This window comes from Cicer arietinum, chromosome 3, assembly GCF_000331145.2.
Source record: "Cicer arietinum cultivar CDC Frontier isolate Library 1 chromosome 3, Cicar.CDCFrontier_v2.0, whole genome shotgun sequence".
In the NCBI taxonomy this organism is placed as follows: Eukaryota; Viridiplantae; Streptophyta; class Magnoliopsida; order Fabales; family Fabaceae; genus Cicer; species Cicer arietinum.
In genome coordinates this window covers 36,564,379-36,578,747 of record NC_021162.2, presented here as the reverse complement: position 1 = coordinate 36,578,747, position 14,369 = coordinate 36,564,379, and the positions used below count along the sequence as shown (strand labels likewise).

Below are 14,369 nucleotides of genomic sequence, written 5' to 3'. Positions count from 1 at the left end.
TGTCTTTCATTAATACTCTTAGTGAAGGGGATTTCTACTTCAATGGGCAGCACAACCTCCATCCCATATACTAGGAAAAATAGGGTTTCCCCAATTGAAGTGCATATCGAGGTGCGATACCCGTGTAGTGCAAAAGACAACATCTCATGTCAATCTTTGTATGTTACAACCATTTTCTGAATATATTTTTTTTTCTTTTTATGTTTTTATGTTACAATCTTCATTCTGCAACACTGTTTGATTTTTGCCGTAAAATTTTAAAGATCAATTTACAAGTGACAGTTACTTGTTATATAAATCTGGAAATGTAATTTAGTCTCCCAAGAAAACCGTGAACCACTCTCTCTGTACTTCGGGGTCGATGTCTATTCTTTTTTGACTAACCACAAATTCTAACAATTTATCCGACCGTACGCCTAACGTACATTTGAATGGGTTAAATTTTAGCTTGAACTTTCAGAATCTTTCAAAGAGTTTCTTTAGATCAATCACATGTTTTTCTTCTATTTGTGACATAGCAATCATGTCATCTACATAGACTCATATCTCTTTATGTATCATGTCATAGAATAGAGTTACCATAGCTCTTTGGTAGGTTACCCCAGCATTCTTTAGACCAAAATGTCCCCAACATTCTTTATGCATATTTTTGTAACACAATGTCCCCTAAGGGGTGATGAAAGTTGTTTTTTTTTCTTCATATCTTAGGCTGCCATCTTGATTTGATTATATCTTGAGCAACAATCCATAAAGGAGAAAAGTGAATGGTGACCCATATTGTCATCCAAAATATCGATGTGAGGTAACGAGATATCATCTTTAGGATTGGCTTTGTTAAGGTCCCTATAGTCGACACACATTCGAACTTTGCCATCCTTTTTTAGCACCGGTACAATATTGGCTATCCATTGGGGATAATTTGTCACAGTGAGGAACCCAACGTCAAATTGTTTTTTTTTACCTCTTGCCTGTTTTTTAATGACATATTGGGCTTTATTCGCCTTAATTCTTGTTTGACCGAAGAAAAATCGAGTTTTGAGGGAAATTCATGCCCCACTATGCTAGTATCCAATCCCTACATATCCTGATATGACGAGGCCAAAATATCTTTGTATTCATGTAGGAGTTGGATTAATTCATTATATACTTTTTTCTTTAAGATAATGCCGACTTTAATTTCCTTTCTATTTTCTTTTTTCCCTAGATTAATCACGTTTATTGGTTCCTTGTGTGGCATGATGCCATTGGTTTCTTGTTCTACCGATTTTAACAATTATAGGGAAAATTTATAATCTTCTTCATTATCTTTTATTGCTTGATTAATAAGATGGTCAATGTTATGTTGCAAGATTTTTGTACAATGATATGTGAATGAATTATTCTAAAAAATGGGAATTGCATTGAATACTATAGGCAACTTGATTGTCTCCCAATTCTTGATTTTTTTCTTTTGCATCATATGGATGAATCCAATTAGCATCACCGATGGAAAGATCATCTCCAGCTAGTGCAATATGAATCTTGTTTGTTTTTCCTACATTTTGGAAACTATGTTGAATTTCACAGATGGGAATCATTTCGGTTCTAGGCTCTCGATTTTAAATCTTAGCTAACAATTTTATTTTCTTTTTTGTTTGGCCAATCTTCGCTTGTCAATTTTTGTTGGTTCGTAATCTAAACCTCATTTATCTCTATTCTCATGAAGTTTTATCAATCCATTGAGTGGTTCTTCATTTTTCCCCAAACCGTCCCATGGACGATGCCCTCTACTTAACATGAATCTAACCACCATAATAGTTTTGTTTGATAGATGTGGTTTTATTTTTGTCGTCTCGACATAAGCGGTGTCCATGATTTTTAGTGTTTGGAAGGCGGTCTCAAGAGCTTACTCTATCGTCTCAACGTACGGTGTGGTGGAAAACTTACTCATCAACGAGTATTCCTCATCTGACACGATTATCAGTTGGTCATATATCATATACTTCAGCTTTTGATGTAGGGTTTATGGCATCACACTAGTAGAATGGATCCATGGTCTCCTCAATAAGCAGCTACAGACGGTTACGATATCCATCAAATGAAACGTAATTTCAAAAGTGATCGGGCCTATTTGAATTACGAGTTCGATTTATCCCATCACTTCTCTACAATTCTCATCGAAAGCTTTAACAATGACTCTCAATATCATTACTGATATGTGCAACGCTTTGTTATGGCCTCTTTCTTAGGTAGGCAGTTCATCATCTATGAAGGTTAGGTGACTGCTAGTGGTAATGTTATTTATGATGCCTCCACATTTGTCAAGAGTGATATCTTGAATGATGTGGGCTTCATTTAGTATTTTCAGTATTAGCTTCCTATGGGACTCAGAATTCATCAGCAAAGATATCAACAAAATTCTTGTGGGGGCGACCTAGCTCTTAAATCAGAGGTTGAAGGCCAGTCATCCCAGCTCTTAAATCAGAGGATGCGTGTCAATGTCCCGTCTCTTAAATAATAGGGTTTGGTTTAGTGTCTCAATTTTAAATTTAAACACTAAATATAAAATGTCATGATTGCATTTAATGAATGAACATTTTCCTTCATTTTCATCTTTTGCTCTTAAATTAGAGGATGCAGGTCAATGTCTCGTCTCTTAAATAATATGGTGTGGGTTAGTGTCTCAACCTTAAATATAACCACTAAATATGAAATGTCATGAATGCATTTAATGAACGAACATTTTCCTTCATTTTCATTTTTTTTTTAATAATTTTTTTCAATCAACTTTTTTACAATTTTTTTTTATGTCTTTCACCTTTTTACGAACATGATCCTTGATTCATGGATGAAAAATATGCACCACTTCGAATAAATGGTGGTGATTGTCCTTTTGATCTTTAAAGAGATTTTTTCTTACATCATCGACTTGATCTTTAGTTGCCCCTGCCTTATATATAAAGACATCATACTAGTTTTGACCTCTTGACATTCACATAATTTGTGCCCTAACATACGATTATCGTAAAAATGCATTTTGGCAAAAAAGATTTATAACACAAGAAACTAGTGAAGGAAGATTCTGAAAATGATATTTAATGAGAAAATCTATGGTACTAAAAAAGGATTCATAGAAAGACAAGAAGATAAGGTGATCTCATATGGGTAAATGACCCAATTTGTTAGTATTTTTTCATAAAATAAGTGTGCTAATAACTCATGCCATAATTTCAATCACGTCGTTAACCTAATTTGGAAGATATGATTTGCTCCAATCTATATTCACAGTCTTTCGGAATATGTTCAGCTTCGACTTTGATGTGTGTATGTAAGCTATATTCTTTGATCATCATTTTTTAGATTCTCAAACAAGTGATCTTCTTTCATTCTATATTTTTTTTTTGGGCCTAATTTTTGCTAAGATTGTCCTTTCGGGTTTTCAACTTAACGGATTTTTTTTTCTAACTTTTTCCTAGGCCATCCTTTTGGGTGTTCAGCTTACTAAGTCTTCATTAATTTTTGCACCCTCATTTTTTCCAAGGTCGCCCTTTCGGGTTTTCAACCAAGGGAGTTTTTATTCATTTTTTGTACCCTAATTTTTCCTGGATTTCCCTTTCAGATTTTCAATCTTGCGGGTATTTATTATTATTTTTTGTACCCTAATTTTTGCCTAGGCCGCCCTTTTAGGTTTTCAACCTAGCGAGTATTTATTATTATTATCATTATTATTATGATTTTGCACCCTAATTTTTGCCTAGGTCGTCCTTTTGGATTTTCAATCTAGCGGGTCTTCATTTAGATGTAATATTTTTTGAAGCATCAATGTGTACAAGTAGTGATAAGTCTTCTTGATCCATATTGGTGTCGATCAGAGCCACACTTGAATGTATTTTTTTATGGTATTGGGGGTACATATAGTTGGGAGTTCATTTATCTTGCTAGTCCTTTTGAATGTGTGAAATCCTCTTGAATGCTAATTCTTTCTTTTGAAGCTCCGAAGTTCATGAGTTCGTCTTTTAAGATCTTTTGAAATAATTGTCCTTGACATGAGGCAGTCAACATTTCTCTTGAATTGAATTCAATCGGTCAACACATATCATTACTCTTGATAATGGGATTTTTGTTTGAGTGGGTCACACTGCCTTTATTCTATATAATAAGAAACAAAGTGGTGCCCCAGTTATAGGCTGATACTCATGGAGGGTATTCTACAGTTACGAGGTAATGTTTGGTACGAGAATATTCCATATACTTTTCTTATACATTTGATAATGAGTAGGATAGTCATGAATTTTATTATTGTGAATGACTATTCTTCATCGTGACTTACTTTGAATATTGAAGATAAAGTAGCTACAGTCAGCAAGTTGATTATATTATTAAGGGACATGATGGAAAATGACTTCAACTTTTTTTAGACATTTGTCTAATATATATATATATATACAAAATGATTATCTTCTTATTCCAGCTTTTCCATTCTTGATTTAGTTGATTGAGGATTACATTCAAGCCTTATATACTTTCAACATCTTCATTTTCGATTAGTAGGTGGCTAGAATACCCATGGTACAAACTTCAAATTCCCCACGCGATTGATATATTCAAAACATATTTAAACAATGATTAAGATAAAACCACTTGTCTATGGGGATTAATGTGATGTTAATCTCATGCCCCAACATATCGAAGTTCATCTAGATAGTGGATTTTATTTATATTGTTCTCACATTCAGTGGAATTTATAGCATGATTAAAATTATGTATGAGATTTTAGCAAACTTATTTATGAATGGACTACTTCCAAAAATGCTTGGTCTATGGTTGAAAGAAAAGAAAGAAAAATAAGGTTTAGTAAGAGTGAGATATATGATGGGTAAGAATGGAAAAGGAAACAATACAAAATGCATTTATTGATATTCAAAATATTGAGGCACATCAATATGATCAATATTTTAGGATCAAATTAAATAACATTAATGATCATGGGGAAACTTGATAACATTTTCATTGTTGACCTTGCCCCTTGTATATATATGGGAAAACATAGTCAATGTATTCAAAGTTGTGTTTAACTAAGGTTTTTCTTCAATAGTCATCCAAAATTCATACAAGGTTTGTCATTTTTTAGATTGATGACATCAAATAATAATCGGTAGTGACGAAAGTTCGACATAGACAACCCAACTTCTAGAGATTTACTTGTGGAGAAAGCCAATGAAGTATGTCCATGACTCAAAAGTAGGGGGTGTATGATGAATATGAATATAATTAGTATCAGGTTCAAATCTTGTGGACAAGTGACTTGAGATAGAGTATAACCAAAAAGTAGACTAAAAAGTGACAATTGTTAGACTTATGAAATTGTGGGGTAACACATGAGTTCTTCGTGATATAATTTTTTTTATGAAGGATCCCCATTATTTCAAGTATCGAGGGTTTGTAAGATTCCAATCTTTTAGCCATATGATTTTTTAGTTGGTTTAGATCATCTTTGTATGTTTCAACTCATCCATGATTTTAACTCGGGAACATTTTTTATTTTTTTCTGTTTTTGTTTTTTGAGGGAAAATGTTATGAGAATGTAAAAAAATGAATGCAATGATTATACATTTAATTGAAACATTTTACTACCTCCTAATATACAATTATTTTTCCTAAAAAAAATGAAGTAAAAAAGAAAAACATGTTGTAAAATGAAGTAAAAAATGAAACATGCATGATTATGCCCTACATGGTTCTTTTCTTATTTGATGGTTTTTTATTGTGAACCTTTACTATGGGTGGCTCTATAGTTCTAAATTGGCTCCTAGAGCACACAACTCAATTCTAAAATATTAAACCAATTAATAGGTAAACTATTAAAATGGAAATATTAAAGAAAATGCCAACTCTAGGTGAGATTTTCATGACAACCAAACCGGATGTACATTCAGAAGATTATCATTACACAATCTCTAACTTATCTTAGGTTTGCACTCATCCCGAGTATAGAGTCCACTCATAAGTGTGTGACTCGTGTTAGGGTAATGTATAGAAAAATAAATAAGATAAAAAAATCATCACAATAAAAATAAATTGACAAAACATATCACTACAAGAAAACATACATATACCTACAGAAGCTTATAATGACAAAATTAAAAACTGTAGGCATAGGCAATCTATCCCCACAGATAAATTAATTTTTGTTAGTATAGGTGTCTTATACCTTCAGTGACATAAATTTGTCACTAAGGATTATAGTTACACACTTAAATCTGTGGTTATAGACATCAAAATTGAAAAATATATATTTTTTTAAAGGAGCCAAAATATTAATTGTTTGTGAAAATAAAATTGTACAAAACTTTCACGATTTAAGTCAAAAAAAAATTTAATGGAGGCAAAATCCTAATTTTTTTAATGCACCCAATTTCAATAGAGCCAAAATCTTAATTTTTTCAATGGAGGTAAAAAAAAATAAATTGAGATAAAATCCAAATTTTTTCAATGGAGGCAAAAAAAAATTTTAATGGAGCCAAAATAAAAATTAATAGAGCCAAATACCAAGTACCAACTAAACCCTTTCTCATCAAAACACCTAAAACTCAAAATTGTTCCTCTTTCACCCAATCTGAGCCCTAATTTTAGCCCCAATCTGAGCCCCAATCATTCTCTTCTCCTTCTCGCCGTTCTCACTCAAAACTGTCGTTCTCTCACCGTTCTCTTTCAGCCAATCTGAGCCCTAATCTGAGCCCCAATCTGAGCCCCAATCGTTGTCTTCTCCTTCTCGCCGTTCTCACTCAAAACTGCCGTTCTCGCCGTTCTCGCCGTCAATCAACCAGCTGCACTCGCCGTCGAACTACAATTTTTTTGACCCTTTTATGTTGAATACCATGATTTGATGTTGTTGTTGAATACCATGTTCTTCATTTGAATTTTAAGATTGTTAATTTTTTAGGACTTGCATCATCCATTTTCAGTTAATTTTTCCAAATGGATAGAGAATGGATGTGTGATCCATCCAAAAAAAGTGAAGAATATATTCGAGGAGTTAATGAATTTCTTGAATTTGCTTTTTAAAATTCACAAATCAATGGAAAAATAATGTGTCCTTGTACAAAATGTGCCAATTGTCACTCTTATTCTCGCGTATGTGTTTATGAACACTTAACAGATCCACATCGTGGATTTCTTAGAGGCTATAGACAATGGATATATCATGGTGAAAAACCTAGAACTTCAAGTAGCGCTACTAAACAAAATGTAGAAATGGAGCATGACATGGATGGATTAGTTCATGATGTATTTGGAGTTCATTCTACAGAAGAGCCAATTTGTGGTGAAGGTGAAAGGATTCCCGAAGTTAGAGAAAACTCTAAATTTTACGAATTTGTAAAGGAGAATGAGCAAATGCTTTACCCCAACTGTAAGAAGTATAGCAAGCTATCATTTATGGTACATTTGTATCATTTAAAGTGTCTTCATGGGTGGAGTGACAAGTCATTCTCCATGTTGCTTGATTTACTAAGAGATGCTTTACCAGAAGAAAATGTTTTGCCAAAGTCATATTATGAAACTAAAAAGATTGTTTCAGGATTAGGTTTGGGGTATGAGAAGATCCATGCTTGTCCCAATGATTGCATATTATATTGGGATAAATATGCCAAATATGAAGTATGTCCAAAGTGTAGTACGTCAAGGTGGAAAACAACAAATGAAGACGTACAAGGTAATGGAATGGAGACTTCTGAGAGGCGAAAGAAGATACCAGCAAAGATCCTTCGATGGTTTCCATTGAAACCAAGGTTGCAAAGGTTATACATGTCCTCCAAAGTTGCAGAATCAATGAGATGGCACCATGAGAGTAGATTGAATGATGGTTCTCTTAGGCATCCAGCTGATTCCCTTGCTTGGAAGAATTTTGACGCTCGATATCCAACATTTTCGTTAGATCCTCGTAATTTTCGATTAGGAGTGGCTTCATATGGTTTCAATCCTTTCAAGACTATGAGTATTACTCATAGCACTTGGCCTGTCATTCTAATTCCTTACAATCTTCCTCCTTGGATGTGCATGAAACAACCATACTTCATGTTATCACTATTAATTCCGGGTCCAAAAGGTCCTGGAAATAACATTGACATTTATCTGCAACCTTTAGTACAAGAGTTGCAAGAGTTATGGGATGATGGAATTGAAACATTTGATGCCTATAAGAAAGAGACATTTCAACTTCGTGCAGCTATGATGTGGACTATTAATGACTTTCCAGCATATGCTAACTTGTCTGGATGGAGTACTAAAGGTCAATATGCATGTCCATGTTGTGGTATTGAAACTACCTCGCAGTGGTTACGTCATGGCAAAAAATTTTGCTACATGGGTCATCGTCGTTGGTTATCTCCCAAACATAAGTGGAGATTGAATAGTAGGGATTTTGATGGAACACGAGAGCTAAGGATCCCTCCTAAAAGACTTGATGGGACTGATATTTTAAGACAAATAGATGAATGTAGAGAAAAAGGTCTAGCAAATGGAGCACAACCTTGGAAAAAGAAGAGCATTTTCTTCACATTGCCTTATTGGCAATATAATGTATTGCGTCATAATCTTGATGTGATGCACATTGAAAAGAACGTATGTGACAACATTATTGGTACATTGTTAAACCAAGAGGGAAAATCCAAAGATAATTATAAGGCACGAGCTGATCTTGTAGATATGGGCATAAGAAGTATGCTCCATCCTCAACCAAGTCCTAATATAACTACAACGCGTTTGCCTAGAGCATGCTATCAAATGACTAACAAAGAAAAGGAATCTTTCCTAAGCATTCTCAAGAATGTAAAAACTCCAGATGAATGTTCATCAAACATCCCACGTTGTGTGCATGTCAAGCAACACAAGATGTTTGGATTAAAAAGTTATGATTGTCATGTTTTGATGCAAGAGCTTCTTCCAGTAGCATTACGGGGTTCATTGCCAGATAAAGTCACTTCAGTGTTAGTTGATCTTTGCAATTTCTTCAAGCAAATTTGTTCTAAGGTACTTAATGTGGAATTTCTATCACAATTGGAGTCTCAAATAGTTATCACACTTTGTCAGTTGGAAACAATTTTTCCTCCTTCATTTTTTACTGTTATGATGCATTTGGTAATTCATTTGGCACACGAAGCCCAAGTTGCTGGACCGGTACAATATCGATGGATGTATCCGCTTGAGAGGTATGTATGTTTATAAAAATTGGTTTAATTAAAAGTGTTAAACAAGTTTTTTTGGATGTTGAGAACATAAATATTTTAAATTTTCTTCACTTTCAGGTTTCTTCTTACTCTTAAGTCCTTTGTACGTAATAGAGCCCATCCAGAAGGATCAATTGCAGAGGGATTTTTGGCCAATGAATGTTTGACGTTTTGTTCGCAATATCTATCTGGGGTAGAAACTAGGTTCAATAGACCTAACAGAAATGACGATGAAGTCTCTGGAAGGCCATTAGGGATAAAGAAACAACAAAAGTTACGATTAGGGAAGAGGAAGAAAGTGAGTAGAACTAAACTTGACAAGAAAGAGTTAGCACAGGCACATAGATATGTGCTTTCTAATTGTGATGCAGTTGCTCCATTTATAGAGTAAGTCACATATCATATTTCAATTTTATACAATTGAAATTTTTATTACATTTTATTTTAACTCTATTACTGTTACTTTTAGAGAACACATTTTACATCTTAAGAGACAGTGTCGACCACGACGATTGACACAACTTGAAATTGACAAGCAACATGGTCAAAAATTTATTGAGTGGTTTAAACTCAGGGTGAGCATATAATAATTTAATTATTTAAATTTTACTGATTGTTTTTATATATAAACTTACTATATTTCATGAAATATTTTAGATCCAGCGTATGGATGAACAAAAGAGCTCAGAAGTTACTCATGAACTTAGATGGTTATCCCGTGGACCATCTGAGGTAGTAAGAAGATACACAGGTTATGCGATTAATGGTTTTAGATTCCACACAAAGAAGAGAGAGAGATTTTTGAAAACACAAAATAGTGGAGTTGTTGTAAAGACAAAGACCTCAACAGATGAAATTAATTACTATGGGGCAATAACTGATATACTGCTGTTGGATTATTCTGGAAAGTACAAGTTTGTGTTATTTAAATGTGATTGGGTTGATATTAATAAAGGTATCAAGAAAGATAAGTTTGGTATGACGCTTGTCAATTTCAAATTTTTAAAACATACTGGGAAAAATATTTGTGATGACCCATTTGTGTTTGCATCACAAGCTAAAAAGGTGTTTTATATATATGATGAGAGAAACAAGGATTGGCTTGTTGTTCTCAATGCAAAAGTTAGAGATATCTATGATATGGGTGATGAGGAATCTAATGAAATTGAAGAAATTCATGGGCAACTAATGGGCGATACAAGTGAAGCTACTCAAAATGTTAATGATTTGGTTAGGCTTCAAGTTGAAGACGATAATGATTTTTTTGAAGTTGTTGATGTTGATAATATGGATGATGATGAAGATAATGAAGATGATGAGGAAGACGAATGAAGTGTGTTCTAATTGTGCATGATTTTATACATTATGTTTTTATTATACTTTTAGATTTGTCTATGTTTTTCTTATACTTTTAGATTTGTCTATGTTTTTCTTATACTTTTAGATTTGTCTATGTTTTTCTTATACTTTTAGATTTGTCTATGTTTTTCTTATACTTTTAGATTTGTCTATGTTTTTCTTATACTTTTAGATTTGTCTATGTTTTTCTTATACTTTTAGATTTGTCTATGTTTTTCTTATACTTTTAGATTTGTCTATGTTTTTTGACTTTTGTCCAAGTTACTCATTTATAATTTTGTGTTAGAGAAGCAATGGCTCGAAGAAGAAAGTTAAATATTCGACATCGAGCAAGTGATAATGAAGGAATTCAGTCTACTTCAAATAATACAAACTCAACCAATGTAGAAGGAAGTAATGTTGCAGAAACTCGTTCTAGTCCTTGTCATGCAGAAGGTGTCATACGTGAGTCTGTAGAATCTCACTCAATTCCCTCTGATATAGAAGTTGAAGAAGAACAAATTGAAAAAGGTATTAATTATATATTCTTTGTTTTGAAGTTTTATTTATATTATTTTTATTATGACTTATATGCACACATAATGTTATTGTCCTTTTGTTTTGTTTGTAGAAGTAGAGCCTAAACGGGCTAGAGGTCCTACAAAAATGTTAGATGTATGGGAAATGGAAGATGGTGATTTAATAATCGTTAATTTGGACAAATATGGTCGACCCATTGGTGAGGAAGGGACAACTCTAACTCGTTTCATTGGTAGCGTAGCTAGAAGGTATCAATATGCTCCTATCAACTACAAGTCATGGAAAGTTATGCCAAATGATTACAAAGAAGAAATGTTGAAATTAATAGAGGTATTATGATTATTCATTTAACTAATATAACATTTTTTTAAGAAGTCAATTGAGATGTACAATTAACATGTTTTTTAGTTTTTGTGCTCTAACATGTTTGATGTACAATGATGATGTTAGGAATATTTGATGGATTAACAATTTATAATCATACTTATAGTTTAAGAATATAGATGTTTAGCACACTCAAACTACATCATAACATGTTGATAACTGTAAGAATACATTTAACTAATATAACATGTTTCTTTAACATCTCTTATTGTGTAGAGTAAATTTGAGTTTGTTCCTCCAATAAATGACTTAACAAGAGAAATGTTAAAATCTGAGCTGAATGAGAAATGGAGGCAATGGAAGGGTGATCTAAAGTCAATGGCATATGACCCTACTAAAACAGAAGAAGAAGTTGCATCTCTTGTACCAGATGATAGGGTTGACCCAAATCAATATCGTGGTTTGGTTCATCATTGGTTTTCTGATGAAGGACAAGTAAGTCGTATATATTATGAGTAATATATTAAAGAGTTTATTATTAAGACTAATATTTTATTTCAATTGCAGAAAATAAGTAAAATTAATAGGCAAAATCGTGCTAAATTTGAAGATGTTCATTGTATGGGTTCAAAAAGTCTCCCAAAGTTTATTGATGAGAAGGTTTATTTCTATTTCTATTTTTATGGCTTTAATTTAAATTAAAAATGAAATGCATTTAACTTATTTATTTGGTTGTAGATAAAAAGGGCAAAGGAGTGTTGCCTGGACGTAAAGAGATTTACATTGATACCCGCACTCGTAAAGATGGAGCAATTGTCAATGGAAAGGCTGCAAGATTGATTGTAAGTTTTGATAATAATTAAACGGTACCAATATATAAAATGTGTATAAATTAAGTTTGACAAAGTGCTGAATTTTATTTTCAAATGTATGATGATTGTATTGGATTTTTACTTGACCATTTAGGAGATTTTGTATTTGTTAGCCTATATGCAATGTTGAAGTTTTTTAATTGGATCTTATTGTAGTACTACATGCTTTGAATGTCAATTTCAATTTGGTATTTTCAATCATTAATAATTTTTATTTTATTTTTTAGGAAGAACTAAAAAAACATAATAATGAGGCTGGAACTTCTCAATCAACCCAAGACACACAAGGTTCTATGTCTTGGAAGGATGACATATTTTATCAAGTACAAGGACCTGATAAAAACGGACGTGTGCGATGTATGGGCAAGATTCCTCATTCTAAAAAATCGAAGGTTTGTGCATCTGAAAATGAAGAGTTGCGCGAAAGAGTTAAGAATATGGAAAACTTGTTAGCAAATGTGATGACTTTAATTCAAAATCGATTTTCTGGAGCAGATGTTAATGATATAATACAAGCTGCAAGACAGGTATATCATAAGTTATTAATCTTATCCAACTAACTTCATAAGTTCCATAATCGTATTTTTCATAAGTAATATTTTCTATTTTTTGTGATAGGTTCCTGATGCTACTAGTGCTCAAAACCATTTGAATTCACTTAGTCCAAACAACAACGAAAATAATGAAAATGGTAATTAGATAGTATTAGTTAATTTTAATTAAAATCATTAACATTTTCTCTATTTTATTAGTAATATTTTTATGTGGAATCGTGTATTTATTCATTTGTTATTTTATTGATTGTAGGTGAAGATTAAAAGCTAATTTGTTGTTGAAGATGGAATATTGGCAATTTAGTGGACTCTATTTCTTAATATTTTTTGAGATTGTTATGTATGACACAAGATGTCTATTTTAAATGTCTATTTTTTGAGGTTAAGGGTTTTGTTTTATCGTTGTAAGACTTTTATATTAATTTTTAATATATACAATGAACACCTTTTATTTTATTTTGAGTCTTAGATATATATATTTCATTGTATATTTATATTTGGTTAATTTTATAAAATAAATTTTAAATTATTATATAATTTTTGTTGATAACAAAAAATTAATATTTATAATAAATTAATTACTCTTAAAACCTATACCAACAGAAAAAAGTTGTCACTTAAATGTATAGCAACAGAATCAAAACCGTAGGTATAATTTGTATAAATTATGGCTAAAGTATATACCAACAATGAAATATCCGTAGGTAAAATCAAATGTTTACCGCAACGAAAAAAATTCTGTCACTATACCCTGTAGCCACGGCGAAAATCCGTAGGCATTGGGCGATTAAATACCACGAAAAAAAACCCCGTCGGTATAGGTAAATTTGCCTATTCCTACGGTTTTTATACGTTTACCTACAGATTTTCACTGTCGCTAAACGTTCATTTTCTTGTAGTGTATATAGTTATATTCACAATATAACAAAATAAAACAATAGGGGTAATATAAATAAAATAATAAATTATAAAATAACTATATATAATTATTAGATTGGACTTGACTCACAAAAGTCTCCAGTAGAGTCGCCAGCTGTCGCGTCGGGTTTGTCCGTGAAAAAAGAGTCGCCACCAATTTAATTTTTATTAAAGGAAAAATTGGATAAAACCTAAAATAATGATTTTTGAACCAAAAATTTGGATTCGGGAGTCGATTACGAGTAGGAAAGTATTACCACCCTACAACGTCCGTTAAAATGATTACCCTATAATTAATTATATACAAACTATTTATTTAATTATTTTATTTATTTATTTTTACCCCAAAAAGAATAATTAAAAAAAAGAAATTAAATTATTTACATTAATAAAAGAAGAAAATTTTATTTTTTACTAATTTGGTTTGACAAGGGGAAGACCTTGCTCCTACATATCCCCAAGTGCAATAGGGAAATCAAAACACACGTAGTTCTTGAGTAGAAAATATTTATGTGTTGACCGATTTTATTATTATTTTTATTTACATACGTATCAAAAAAAATAAAAACAAAAACGTAATAATAATAATAATAATAATAATAATAATAATAATAATA

General features: G+C 32.0%; 2 protein-coding genes across 2 annotated transcripts; both read left to right on the top strand.

Annotated features, from left to right (window-relative positions):
* The first annotated feature begins 7,068 nt into the window (after positions 1 to 7,068).
* Positions 7,069 to 9,204, top strand: LOC140919742 (uncharacterized). Its single transcript, XM_073366368.1, has one exon. It carries the CDS (start codon positions 7,069 to 7,071, stop codon positions 9,202 to 9,204), a length of 2,136 nt encoding a protein of 711 aa, XP_073222469.1.
* Positions 9,205 to 9,273: 69 nt separating this feature from the next.
* LOC140919523 (uncharacterized) lies at positions 9,274 to 11,669 on the top strand. Its single transcript, XM_073365672.1, has 5 exons — positions 9,274 to 9,593; positions 9,676 to 9,781; positions 9,864 to 10,539; positions 10,852 to 11,009; positions 11,176 to 11,669. Exon 3 carries the CDS (start codon positions 9,873 to 9,875, stop codon positions 10,536 to 10,538), a length of 666 nt encoding a protein of 221 aa, XP_073221773.1. The 5' UTR covers positions 9,274 to 9,593; positions 9,676 to 9,781; positions 9,864 to 9,872; the 3' UTR covers position 10,539; positions 10,852 to 11,009; positions 11,176 to 11,669.
* The last annotated feature ends 2,700 nt before the right edge of the window (positions 11,670 to 14,369 follow it).